General features: G+C 45.1%; 1 protein-coding gene across 2 annotated transcripts; it reads left to right on the top strand.

The window, feature by feature from the left end:
• The first annotated feature begins 113 nt into the window (after positions 1–113).
• Positions 114–12,955, top strand: INTS14 (integrator complex subunit 14). 2 transcript variants are annotated; one of them, XM_068143506.1, is made up of 12 exons: positions 114–164; positions 567–833; positions 2,603–2,710; positions 4,476–4,631; positions 6,870–6,988; positions 7,434–7,576; positions 9,095–9,187; positions 10,044–10,188; positions 10,443–10,576; positions 10,681–10,799; positions 11,202–11,267; positions 12,117–12,955. In XM_068143506.1, the coding sequence occupies exons 2-12, from the start codon at positions 612–614 to the stop codon at positions 12,366–12,368; spliced, it is 1,557 nt and encodes a 518-aa protein (XP_067999607.1). In that variant the 5' UTR covers positions 114–164; positions 567–611; the 3' UTR covers positions 12,369–12,955. The 2 variants fall into 2 exon arrangements, with proteins under 2 accessions (XP_067999607.1, XP_067999608.1); XM_068143507.1 differs by lacking the exon at positions 114–164 and adding an exon at positions 174–451.
• The last annotated feature ends 48 nt before the right edge of the window (positions 12,956–13,003 follow it).

Raw genomic sequence — 13,003 nt, 5'->3', positions numbered from 1 at the left:
ATATTACGGCGTTCTCCTTTTAACCCTGAGAATGCTTTTTCCCCTCGCTCGGTGTGGGACGGGCGGGCCGGGGCTGTGTGGAGCCCGGCCCCTTTCCGCCCCGGCCGCGGCGTGCCGGGGGGACGCTTTCTGCGGCGGACTTATGGCGGCTCGGCGGGTCGGGGGTGAGTTGTACCATTTCCCTTCCTTCTCTCATCCCGAAACGCTGCGAGCTGCCCCCGGGAGAGGCCCTGCCGAGGAGGAAGGCTTGGGAGGGACAGCTGGCTCCCTGCCAGGAGCTCCCCTGGGCCCTCGGGCTGCCGGTGCGGCTCCTCTTCCATCATCGAGGCCCAGCCCTGGCCGCGCTCGCCGTTTCCAGGCCTTTAGAGCCAGTTGGATAATGCTGTGAGGAGTTCAGGAGCAGATCTGTTGTCTTCATCCGTACTAAATCCCACATTTCGCTGGCAAAAGGGTAATTGTTGATGTACTCGCTGCGCGGCGGGGTCAGTGTCAGAAGGCGAGATGTGTTGCTCTGTGACTGCAGCTTCGATAACGATGTGTGGCTTTTTTCTTACGCCTCCGTGCAGGAGATCACTGTTCTCCGAGGCGGTAGCAGAGCGGAGCAGCTCATCATGCCGACGGTGGTGGTGATGGACGTGTCGCTCTCCATGACACGCCCGGTGTCAGTGGAGGGCTCCGAGGAGTACCAGAGGAAACACCTGGCAGTCCACGGCCTCACCATGCTGTTTGAGCACATGGCGACCAACTACAAGCTGGAGTTCACGGCCTTGGTAGTGTTTTCCTCGCTCTGGGAGCTGATGGTGCCTTTCACGAGAGATTACAACACACTCCAGGTAGGGTGTGGGAAGCACAAGCACAGGAAGTTGCCAACATCAAAAAAAACCCAAAACCCAAACAAAAAACCCCACAACCCTCCTGCATGTTTCTAAATCACAGTGAAATTGTGTGATCTCATCCTGAGCACATCATCTTCCACTGAGTGTCTTATCTATAGTTTAAGGACAGATGAAATCAATGCTTTTGAAGTATTTTTCTACCTCACAAATAGTACCTTTGCAAGTAACCACTGGATGGAGGAAAGGACTGCCTGATGAAGTTCTGAAAGTGGTTCTTTGATGTTGATGTTTTTATCTGTAGTTGCTGATTTGAAAGATTTTGAGTCAGGGTTGTGGAGTCTGCCTTTGGAGGCATTCAAAACCATCTTGGACATGTTCCTGGGTGATTTAGGTGATCCTGCTCTAGCAGGGAGGTTGGACTAGACCTTCAGGGGTTCTTTCCAACCCCTACCATTCTGTAATTTAGTAGAGAGAAGGTGATTTAAGAGTATGTACCAGGTGAAACAGGGTTAAAATGAGAATGAGTCATTTATTCTTTTTTGCCTCACAAGTGAGATGGGAACTGGGGAGAGAATGGAAAGAAGAAAGTCCAGGAGGGAAATTTCATGTGAATTCAGTAAGACACTGAAAGTCTCTGAGTTCAGTAAAAAATGTACATTGGTAGCTAGATCTATAAGAAAGGGTTGTTATTTGACGTGACCACCTTTTCATCCTTTCATGGAACAGGCTGCCCAGGTTTGTGTGCTGTGGGATACAACAGTTTTAAAAGATACTCTGTTAACTTTCTATTTTAGCAGAGGAGCACCAGTGCATTCTCTTTGATTTTTTTGCCATCCTAAGAGTCCATTTGAGGAATTTCTAGGAATCTACTCAAGCACTTCTAGCATGTTAACTTTGCTCACACCTCTCTGATGGTGATGTGTTAAGTGCAATGTTTTCATCTCAAGGAGAAAAGCTGGTTTATGGTTACAGAAGCACGTGGATATGAATTCCTGATTCTGTCACTCTCTCTGCCACAGAGTTTTTGTGAGACAGGCTTCTTGGTGTCTACTTTCTGAGTCTCTAAGTAGTAAAAGCCGAGCGGATTTTCTGTGCTAAAGCTTTCATGTTAGATACTATTTCAGTTTTTGACTTTACTGTTTCTCTGAGGCATGCAAAGAATTTTTTTCTCTTTAGGAGCTGTGCTTATAATATAATCCCTTCAAAGTCAGCTGTGGTTGTCATCTCATTATATTGATCATTATTTCTTCTAGTTCTTTAACTTTGCAGGTTGTAGATGATCTCTAAGTTCTCTTCTCTTCTGGTCTCCTCTTCTCTTCTGGTCTCCTCTTCTCTTCTGGTCTCCTCTTCTCTTCTGGTCTCCTCTTCTCTTCTGGTCTCCTCTTCTCTTCTGGTCTCCTCTTCTCTTCTGGTCTCCTCTTCTCTTCTGGTCTCCTCTTCTCTTCTGGTCTCCTCTTCTCTTCTGGTCTCCTCTTCTCTTCTGGTCTCCTCTTCTCTTCTGGTCTCCTCTTCTCTTCTGGTCTCCTCTTCTCTTCTGGTCTCCTCTTCTCTTCTGGTCTCCTCTTCTCTTCTGGTCTCCTCTTCTCTTCTGGTCTCCTCTTCTCTTCTGGTCTCCTCTTCTCTTCTGGTCTTCTCTGTGAGAACACAACACTTCACATTTACAAAGCAAGCACCCTCTCCTGCCACACAACCACAGTGGATAACTTTTCTATGTTTCTACATAGTGATATTTCACCCAACAGTGACAGTGGTGTTTCTTTTCACAGGAAGCCCTGAGTAACATGGATGATTATGACAAAACCTGTTTAGAGTCAGCACTCCTGGGGGTTTGCAGTATCGTCCAGCAGGAATGGGGTGCAGCAATTCCTTGCCAGGTATGACTGATGTCACTGTTCTTACCATCCAGTATGTGCTTAGTACTCCCTGGAAGTTGCAGCTGGAAATGGAAATGTAATGTGAAAACATGAAATACTCTCACAGGTGCTGTTGCTACAGAAAGACAAAGAATTAATATTTGGACTGCATCTGGGATCTGAAGAGAATGTCTTTATTAAAATACTTAGCACCAAAAACTAGGCTGCTTCCTGTCCAGTGTGTATTATAGTGGATTGGGAAGTCTGGCCCAAGAGTGCTGTTTTGCAAGCTTGGCTTTTGTTCTGGATGCAATCTTCTGTTCCAGGAGCCTCAGTTGGTTTGGGAAATGTATAGTCACACAGATCAACCTTTCTCCTCCACTACCTGATGGCTTCCAGGGCTGGTAAACAGTTCTAGGTCTCAAGCAACAGCATGGGACTACTGCTAGTGTCTTTTGACTTGCCTTCTTTCCTTCATGAGTCATTTCATGTGCATCTGCTCACACAACACCACTCAGCCCTTGCAGCTCTCACTCTTCTGAATTTCCTTTGCTTCTTATGGCAAAGTCTGCTTTTAGCCTTTATTTCTCTGAGATACTTCTGAGCTTGCTGGTCTTTGGGTTAGGCTTTAAGTTCAGTAATTTTGCAGCTCAGTGAGCTGAGATGATGTCTGGAGCAGTATTCCTTAAGGAGAGAAAAATGGAGGTTTACTGGTTAGTCAATGCTTCACAATCTAATGAGGCTGAAAGGCACCTTGGGAAAGCAGACATCAACGCAAAGAACTCAAGAGAGGTAAAAACCAAGCATAGACTAGACCTCGACAGTCTGGTCTCTCATTTGTGCCATGGCTCATTTTCCTGGAATTTCAGGTGCTGGGGTGATGAAAGGCAGTGGGGAATGGACTCTGTAGAATCTTGTCATAGTGAAAAGTTGTACTGGTGAACAGTAGTTCAGGTGGTAACTGATGAGACTGCCAAAGGGAGAGAGTGGGGATGAAGAGAGGATATGAATCTGGATTTGAGCAGATATACACCGGGTTTTAACTGGATTTGATTTTCCTTACTTCTCAGCCAAAAAATAATGCCTGCTGTGTGGAAAGAGCAGCTGGTTTACTGCTCTGGAAGTGACTGGGGCTCAGCTGGGTGTAAAGAGTTTCATTATTCAGCATAACCTATCACTGCAGCTTTCCACAAGGAGTGGACTTTGGATGTGCAACTGAAGGGAAGAATGGAATTTTGCTGCAAAATGTGAACATACTGCAGCTGTATTTGTTTGTGAAGAATTAGGGTGATGAATACTACCTTTTGTATGGCTCCTGTGGCTTGTAGTGGAAATTGGGTCACCCTCCAGACTCTGCAGAAGGAATGGCTTTGTCTTCTATCTGAAAATAAACCCAAAGTTCTGGAATCCCTCAGCAGCAGGCTGCTTTTTTTTGGCCTGTACAATCACTGTTTTTCTAGCGTGCTTTTTAAAATGCCCAGGTTTATGCCCAGGATCATGTGCTTGCTGGTTATGACACACAAAATTTAGTGCAATTGCTTAGTTACCACAAAATGTACACTCACCACACACATGGTTAAATCTTCCCTTTCTCATGGGTGACCCTGTGTCTGGAGGTTTTGCTCCCACTTCTTTCCCCAGGTCAGTGGAGGAAATCCCTACGTGAGCAGGGCTTTTCTGTACAGAAGTGTGTGCCGCTAGGGAGGCTACCAAGGTGTCTAGTTGCCCCCCGCAGACAGAAGCTTGTCTTGTCTTGCAAATGCTAATCTGTCCTCTTTCACTCAAGGTTGTCCTGGTCACTGATGGCTGTTTGGGGATCGGCAGAGGGTCCCTGCGGCACTCACTAGCGACTCACAACCAGCGAAGCGAAAGCAACCGGTTTCCACTGCCCTTCCCATTCCCCTCCAAGCTGTATGTCATGTGCATGGCAAATCTTGAAGAGGTAATGTCTTTAACGTGTACCTTCTCCTTTGTTGCCTTGGGTAATTGGGTTTTTCTTCCCTGAACTAATGATCAGGTCAGCACAAAACATACTTTGCAGTTCTTGTGCTTAGTTTGAAGGTTTAGTTGATGTTCTAGTGCTCAATGCTATTTATATATTGAAATGTAACTGATACCCTTTCTAAAGTTTCATAGTATCATAGTATCAGTCAGGGTTGGAAGGGACCACAAGGATCATCTACTTCCAACCCCCCTGCCATGGGCAGGGACACCCCACTCTAGATCAGGCTGGCCAGAGCCTCATCCAGCCTGGTCTTAAACACCTCCAGGGACAGGGCCTCGACCACCTCCCTGGACAACCCATTCCAGGGTCTCACCACTCTCATGGTGAAGAACCTCCTCCTCACATCTAGCCTGAATCTCCCCACCTCTAGCTTCATTCCATTCCCCCTAGTCCTATCACTACCTGAGATCCTGAGAAGTCCTTCCCCAGCCTTCCTGTAGGCCCCCTTCAGATACTGGAAGGCCACAATTAGGTCACCTCGGAGCCTTCTCTTCTGCAGACTGAACAGCCCCAACTCCTTCAGTCTGTCCTCATAGGAGAGGTGCTCCAGCCCTCTGATCATCCTCATGGCCCTTCCCTGGACACCTTCCAGCACCTCCACATCCCTCTTGTAATAGGGGCTCCAGAACTGGACACAGTACTCCAGGTGGGGTCTCACCAGGGCTGAGTAGAGGGGGAGGATCACCTCCCTTGCCCTGCTGGCCACACTTCTCCTGATGCAGCCCAGGATCTGATTGGCTTTGCGGGCTGCAAGTGCACACTGAGAGCTCCTGTAGAGCTTCTCGTCCACCAGCACCCCCAAGTCTCTCTCCTCAGGGCTATCCTCCAGCCAGTCACTGCCTAGCCTGTATTTGTGCCTGGGATTGCCTCGACCCAGCTGCAGGACCCTGCACTTGCTGTTACTGAACTTCATGAGGTTTGCTTGTGCCCACCTCTCCAGCCTGTCAAGGTCCCTCTGGATGGCCTCCCTTCCCTCCAGCGTGTCTGCTGCACCACACAGCTTGGTGTCATCTTCTTGTACTATTATTGTTTACTGCTATTACTAGATAATAATAATGAGTAGTATCATCATTCTTATCAGTTGTGCTGATGTCTCCCTAAGAGATATTGTACGATTTTGATTTCTCTGTTTATGTTACTAACTTTACTGCATCAATTACACTGAAAGCTTTTGGGGGGCCTTACTTGATCTAGAGTTAAATTCTTGAGGAAGTGAGTTCTGTTGCAAAGATGCTCAGCACTTCAAACCACAACAGCTTTACGTAGGAATGCGAGCAAGCAAAAGTGTGAAGTCTCCAAAGCCACTTCCCTTAGCTTGGAAGAAAAGGTGGCTGCTGCTTTTCTTCAGGGCACCTCTGGAAAGTCTCTGTACCTGTAAAAATCTCTTTAAAAATCCTCACTGTACTTTGAATGCTCTTGTACAAAAAGCATTTCAAAAGAAGCCTATATAGACTAAAGATGAGGTTTTATTAATAGCATTGCTTTTGACTTGACACTTACATCCTTCTGTCCATCACAGGAAGATTTTCTACTTAGGCATGCAATAGATATTTCAGCTTCAAGGTCTCTGTCAAGGATGATCCTCTTGATTAAGCTAATGGACTGAAGCATTGTTTACATATCACAATAACTGAGAAAACATTTGCAATAAATCTTCACTCACTGAGAAGTTTAGGTGCTTTCATAAGCATTCTCTCAGTACTTTAAAGAATTGTATCTGCCTTCCCTCATAAAAATTACATTATCCTGAAGGAGCTGGAAACTCAGCATTGTCAAGGAAATGCTAGAGTAGTTAAGGCATTACTGTGCTCTGGATGAGTGACAGTCAAGCAAGTCAATGTCTTTCCTAAACTGAGGGGCCCAGAACTGGACACAGGACTCAAGGTGTGGCCTGACCAGTGCTGAGTACAGGGGCAGAATGACCTCCCTGCTCCTGCTGGCCACACTATTCCTGATCCAGGCCAGGATGCCATTGGCATTCTTGGCCACCTGGGCACACTGCTGGATCATGTTCAGTATTGGTTTATTCAGTGAAGAGTGGGATGAAAAAGTCATGTTAGCATTCAGTCAGATGCTTTTTAGTGTGGTCTATATTTTCTGACAACACATCTGTTAATAAAAAGAGAGTGAAAAGAAGGCAGGAAGGTTTCACTTGGATTGTATGGGTTTTTTCAGCTTCAAAGCACAGACTCCTTGGACTGTCTGGAGCGGCTCATAGATTTAAACAATGGGGAAGGGCAGATTTTCACCATTGATGGCCCCCTTTGCCTGAAGAATGTGCAGTCCATGTTTGGGTAAGTAGCCTTGTAGATAATGCACCTTTGTGTGAGGCTTTCCAGTTAGTGCCTGTAATGAGAAACAAACATAGTAAGAAATCTGATGATCTGAGGTGTTTTAATTAGTCTTGGTTTTTCTTTTAGTTCATGATCTTGTTAACTGTGTTCTTGTCTTGACCTTCACTGGTCAAGGTCAATATTCATTTTAATCATCATCTAACCAAATCATAGCATCTGTTTATGATTGGCAGAGAGAAGACACCAGTTTGTAGAGCTATTGTTAGTTTGCCATCAGTGTGAAAATGTGCTGCTTTGTTTCATAATTTAAGCAATGCCAGAACTGTTGAATTAACTGTAGTTGTAAAAACTAGAGGTTTGGGAGCTGTTAATGTGCTTTAGACAATCTCTTCTCATTTAATGTGTATTCAGTTTTCCTTAATAATAACAACTGATTGTATTCTAGGAAGCTGATAGACCTGGCTTATACACCATTCCATGCTGTTCTCAAGTGTGGCCACTTAACATCTGATGTTCAAGTGTTTCCCAGACCAGAGCCTTTCGTTATAGATGAGGAAATTGACCCCATTCCTAAAGCAATTAATACAGGTAACAAATCTTCAATGGCTTTTTGACGTCAATCCATTTGACTTCCACCTTTTCATTACCACTTCTTACCCTGTATACTTATTGTTTCATCCACTTTTCCTCTGTAGAAAATCTGTGGAAAGCTGACTGTAATTTCTGGGGTATGCTGCAGCACGGATTGAGAACACTGATCCTGTTTCAGCCACGTGTGCTTGGTAGAAGGGCTGAAGTAGGGTAGAGGCACTTGGAAACCTCAGAGTATAAATTTCTAGGGGGAAAGACTGGATGGCTGCTTTCCATGAATACTCCCATAAGCTTCATGTAGGATGGGAGAGTTGTGTTGGAGAAGGGGCTGCATTTTGTGTTAGAATTGCCTGTATCAGATAGGCTCTGTCAGGTTAGAGAAACCAGCATCTTTCTGGAGATTTCTTTAAGGAGCCTTCTAGTAGCAGAATCAAGAGGAATTGATGAGGCAGCACAATTAAAAGGCTGAGATTTAAGAAAGAGTTCTAATTGTGCCATACACATATGGACCTGTGTCCCTAGCTGGAGCACAACATGCTTCATGCAGAGCAGAGTTTACAAAGATGATGCTTTTTACACCTCTGCCAGCACAGAGTGAGCCAAAATCTCATGCTAAACCACACACCAGAACCTTCACATGGACATGGCTGAGAAACGTGAACCAAATAGCACATTTCTTGCAGCCAAGAGGTGGGGAGGAAATTGCACAAGGCTGAGCATGAAGGCCATGGCTGCCTCAGTCTTTTACCAGCAAATGCCACAGCTCTGTGAGATGGCAGATTTAGGTTAGACATAAGGAGGAAGTTCTTCACTATGGGAGTGGTGAAACACTGGAACAGGCTGCCTGGAGATGTGGTTGAGGCCCTGTCACAGGCCCCTGGAGACATGCAAGGTCAAACTTAACGGGACCTTGAGCAGCCTGATGTAGTTGGAGATGTCCCTGCTCACTGCCGGGGGATTGGACCTTTGAGAGTCCTTTCCAATCCAGTGCATTCTGTGGCTCTGTGATGGAGCTGCATTTAAACTTGCAGTAAGCCTCTACAACTCAAGAACCACAACTCAGTCTTCCTAGCCTTGGGAACATGGCCCACTGGTGCTAATCCTGACAGAGAGCTGATGGGAGCTCCTGCAAGTACTGTGATGCCACTTTGGTTCAAAGCTAGTAAATTTGCTTTAGTCTTTTGGTTTTTCTCCTTATGAATTTGTAAAGTGGCAATGAAAAAACAGTGCAGTGTATAAGAGAATGTGCACAACTCTGAGTTTGTCTAGCAGCACAGATCATGCATGGCATGTGTGTCATGAAAGTTACATTCTCTTCTTTAAAAGTGTTGTGGTTATTACATAGGAATATTTGTATCTTACTGGAACTTTAGACAGCCTGGTCCAGGTTGGGGCTTTCCTGTGTTACCTCTAATCTCTTCTGCACAAAACACAGTGGTATAAGAAGTGGAAATGTTAAACTGACCACATTTCAGCTATTCCCAAATCTGACTTAGACCTGTTGTGTCCCTGCAGATCTAGAAATTGTTGGGTTTGTGGATATAGCTGACATATCTAGCCCTCCTGTCCTGTCCAGACACTTGGTACTGCCCATTGCACTTAACAGAGGTGAGCAAGTGTTGTTTCTTTCAGCAAAAACTGCTTTAAGCTTCACTGGGGATGTCTGTAGTAGTTCAGAGTGTGTGTGGTGGTTTAGACTAGAAGCACAGGCTTCTCTAAAGACATGTTTGTGTGGTTACATTAAAATGAAACCCTTGAACACAAGCTCTTTCTTTTCTGAATACTGTATTCTTCAGAAAGCTAATAGATTAAAAGTTACTAACAGTGTCCTTATAGAATTATTACTTGTAGAACATGGTAAAATTACAGCTGAAAATAGTTATGGGCTGTGGAATATGTGGTGCAACAGTGCAGCAGCCTGTGGTAAGAAGGACTTCCCCTTTTCTTTGCCTCAGAGTGGAGCAAAGAGAAGTGAGATTTCTCTTGGTAAAGAAGAGTGAAAACTCGAAGCAGGCTCTGACCTCTGTATTAACACTCCTGTCCTGCCAAGCCTTATATCTTAGAAAATACAAACAGCTTGATCACAGGTGAATTCCAGCCACTGAAGCAAAGTAAGTTACTCAGAATGACCACGAACAGCATAGGAGAGGAGCTCTTCAGATTCAGGCTGCTTTTGGTTCAGAAGCAGACATGTATTTGTTGTGCTGTTTCATTTCACTTGTAGTTTTATTTCAAAGCTGAGGTTTTATTTGCAGTTTTTTTGGTAACTCTGTTTTGTGAGTAGGATGAAGCAGAGTATTTATATAGCATGATAGTGCCACTGTGCCCAGACAGTTAATTTAGCAGCTGTTCCTTCTACAGAAGTATTAATTAACTCCTCCATGGCAGAAAATACTTGTCGTGGAACGAGGGCTTTTGAATTTATTCTCATGTTGTCTCTCTGTTTGCCTTTATTCTTCCCCAGAAGGTGATGAGGTGGGACCTGGGATCACAGATGACACTGAAGATGAGAATTCAGCTAATCAGATTGCTGGGAAAATCCCCAACTTCTGTGTTTTGTTACACGGCAGCCTGAAAGTGGAAGGCATGGTGGCTGTCGTCCAGTTGGGGTATGAAGCTGGATGTCTGCCTGAAAATTCTCTTACTCTGCTCATTTATGCTTTCTTTATAAATGATGCTTATTTAGATCTGTATTCTGTACAGAACTCTGCACTGCTAGACAAAGCTGTGGATTCATAGTGGTGTATCTGTTTCTGTCACTATAACTTGTAAATAGTGAGCCTCTATAGAGTGGGAGGGAGGCAATTTCTAGGTAAAGAGTGGTGGAAGATTTTCCGCCTTGGGGATTTGCTCTTTTCAATAGGCCAGAGTGGTATGGAATGCTCTATTCACAAGCTGACAGCAAGAAGAAATCAAACCTCATGATGTCACTCTTTGAGCCTGGTCCTGAACCCCTGCCATGGCTGGGGAAGATGGCACAGCTCGGACCCATTTCAGGTACTGGTCGCACTCACTTGAGTAATTCCTCTACATTCAGTGTCATGTGAGTGACCTTGCCAAATGTCAGTTGTTAACTCTGATAATTTTCTTCCTTCTCCCAGATGCAAAAGAAAATCCTTATGGAGAGGATGACAACAAGAGCCCTTTTCCCTTGCAACCCAAGAACAAGCGCAGTTACGCACAGAACGTTACCGTGTGGATTAAACCAAGCGGCCTCCAGGTAATGGTACAGGGCTTGGACTGGATGCTTTGATCAGCAGCAGCCCCTTCAGCAGTGAAGTGGAGCCTCTGCCTGTCTTGTCTGTTTAATGCAATTGTTTTACTGCTTTTTTTTCCCTCTTTTTATAAATGCTGTCTCTTTACAATGCCATGATCAAAATGCAATCAGAAAGCACAAGTGGTTTAATGAAAGCCATGTCTCCAGTGTAGCATCTGGCCTTGTTTATTGGATTGAGTATAATTACCATTTATGCTGCAGCCTTTGTGAGGTGCAGTCTTGTCAATGATCAGATTAGTTTATCAACAAGTGGTTGAGGGATTTTTTTTTCTGCAGCTTCCCCAGCAGTTGGGGGAAGATTTTATTTGCAGTTGCCAAAATGTTCTTTGTTTTTCTTCTTGGCAGACAGATGTCCAGAAGATCTTGAGAAATGCAAGGAAGCTTCCTGAAAAAACTCAAACCTTCTATAAAGTGAGTATTGTTTCAGGCTGGCCCATGTTTGGTCCATAGTGGTCATGAGGCATTTGAGAGAGGAACACACAGTTTGTGGTGTGGTCTGTGCAGGCTTAGAGGGCTTCTCAATTACCTACACAGTTCTGTAGAAAAAGAGACATCCAGGGTCTGTTTTACTGACTAGTTGTGGTGAGGCATGGGGGTCTGGTTTCTTGCCACCATGTTCTCTTAGCAGGGTGGCATATAAGGTGCAGAGTTGTGGTGCTGAAGTATATGGTTTAGCACCAGACTTGGTCGAGTTAAATAATGGCTGGATTTGATCTTAAATGTCTTTTCCAATGTCTAGTTCTAATCCCCCTGCCGTGGGCAGGGACACCTTCCACTGGTCCAGGTTGCTCAAGCCCCCATGCAGCCTGGCCTTGGAACACTTCCAGGGAGAGGACACCCACAGCTTCCCTGGGCAACCTGTTTCAATGTCTCACCACCCTCACTGGAAAGACTTTCCTCCTAATATCCAGTCTACATTTTCCCCTCCTCAAGATAAAGCCATCCCCACTCATCCTAGCATTACAAGCCCTTTTTAAAAGACCTTCCCCAGCTTTCTTGTGGACCCTTTTCAGACTCTTGAAGGCTGCTATAAGGTCTCCCCAGAGCCTTCTTAGCTGAAACCCTAACTGTTGTGCCACTGTCATCTTCAGCCCTGAAGCATTTTTCATCTCCTGAGCTTCTTGGCAGTTTGCAGCAGCTGTACTGATCACTCAGGTTCTTGTCCTTCAAGTGGCTAAGCTTGCCCTTAAAAATGAGAAACACAGGTGTTATGTGAAGGCTTATGTTGACTTTAAAGGGGTTTCCCCCCACTCTTTTCAGGAACTTAATCGTTTACGAAAGGCAGCTCTGGCCTTGGGCTTCTTGGACCTCCTGAAAGGTGTGGCAGACATGCTGGAGCGGGAGTGCACCCTGCTGCCCGACACGGCTCATCCCGACGCGGCCTTTCAGCTCACACATGCTGCTCAGCAGCTGAAAGTGGCAAGTACTGGAGCATCAGAGTATGCTGCCTATGATCAGAACATTGCTCCACTGCAGACAGACTTTTCCAGTAGCAGCACTGAAAGAATGTGAAGTCTCCATCTTCAGAATTGCTATAGATGAAGACTTCACTGGATTCAATTTTTTATCCTGTTTACTTTCTGGGGGCTGTTTAATTACTGTTGGGAGAACTTCCTATCAAAATGGGGTCCCTTACCTGCCTCAGAGCCCTCCAAATAAATGTGGCTGGTTTGTGGTAGCTTTAGTCAGGCCTGGAAACTGTGAGAAGTATCCCAAAGTCATTTACTGTGTTGGATGATGGATGGAAGTTAACTCAATGCATGTGAGGAGACAGAAGGCAGCAGACCGCTCACGGCTTTTGGCCTCCTCAAAATGCAGTTACTACGTAACTGATCTCACTGGTAAAAGTACCTTAAAAGGCAGCTACTATCCTTCATAACCTGACTTGCCTAGTCCAAAGGACACCTGTAAGTCACTGTGCAAGATCAGACACACAACTAATTTCAGTGTGTTGTCACTGATTTTATGCCCAACAAGAACCAGTCTGTACCATCCCAATGAGTGATCACTTGCACTGCATTGCTTATGCTTGTAAGTTACTCTGGTCAGACATGGGTTTTATTTGTGTAATATTAATAAAAAGTAATTCTTCATTTTAAGTTGGATTTGTTCTGTTGTCATAGCAACTGGGCTAGGTGGCCTAAAAC

The sequence above is a fragment of the Melanerpes formicivorus genome, unplaced genomic scaffold (genome assembly GCF_026170545.1).
Source record: "Melanerpes formicivorus ecotype bairdi unplaced genomic scaffold, bMelFor1.0.p_v2 SCAF_10, whole genome shotgun sequence".
NCBI lineage: Eukaryota > Metazoa > Chordata > Aves > Piciformes > Picidae > Melanerpes > Melanerpes formicivorus.
Note: the sequence above shows the minus strand (reverse complement) of the source record. Positions and strands in the feature narration are given on the sequence as shown.

What these genes read in the sequence shown, in the direction of transcription:
- INTS14 (XM_068143506.1), top strand. Translation starts at nt 612, where the DNA reads ATGCCGACGGTGGTGGTGATGGACGTGTCGCTCTCCATGACACGCCCG. An exon ending in TCCTAAAGCAATTAATACAG is followed by an intron (nt 7,577 to 9,094) that starts GTAACAAATCTT and finishes GTGTCCCTGCAG; the next exon opens with ATCTAGAAATTGTTGGGTTT. An exon ending in GTGGCTGTCGTCCAGTTGGG is followed by an intron (nt 10,189 to 10,442) that starts GTATGAAGCTGG and finishes TCTTTTCAATAG; the next exon opens with GCCAGAGTGGTATGGAATGC.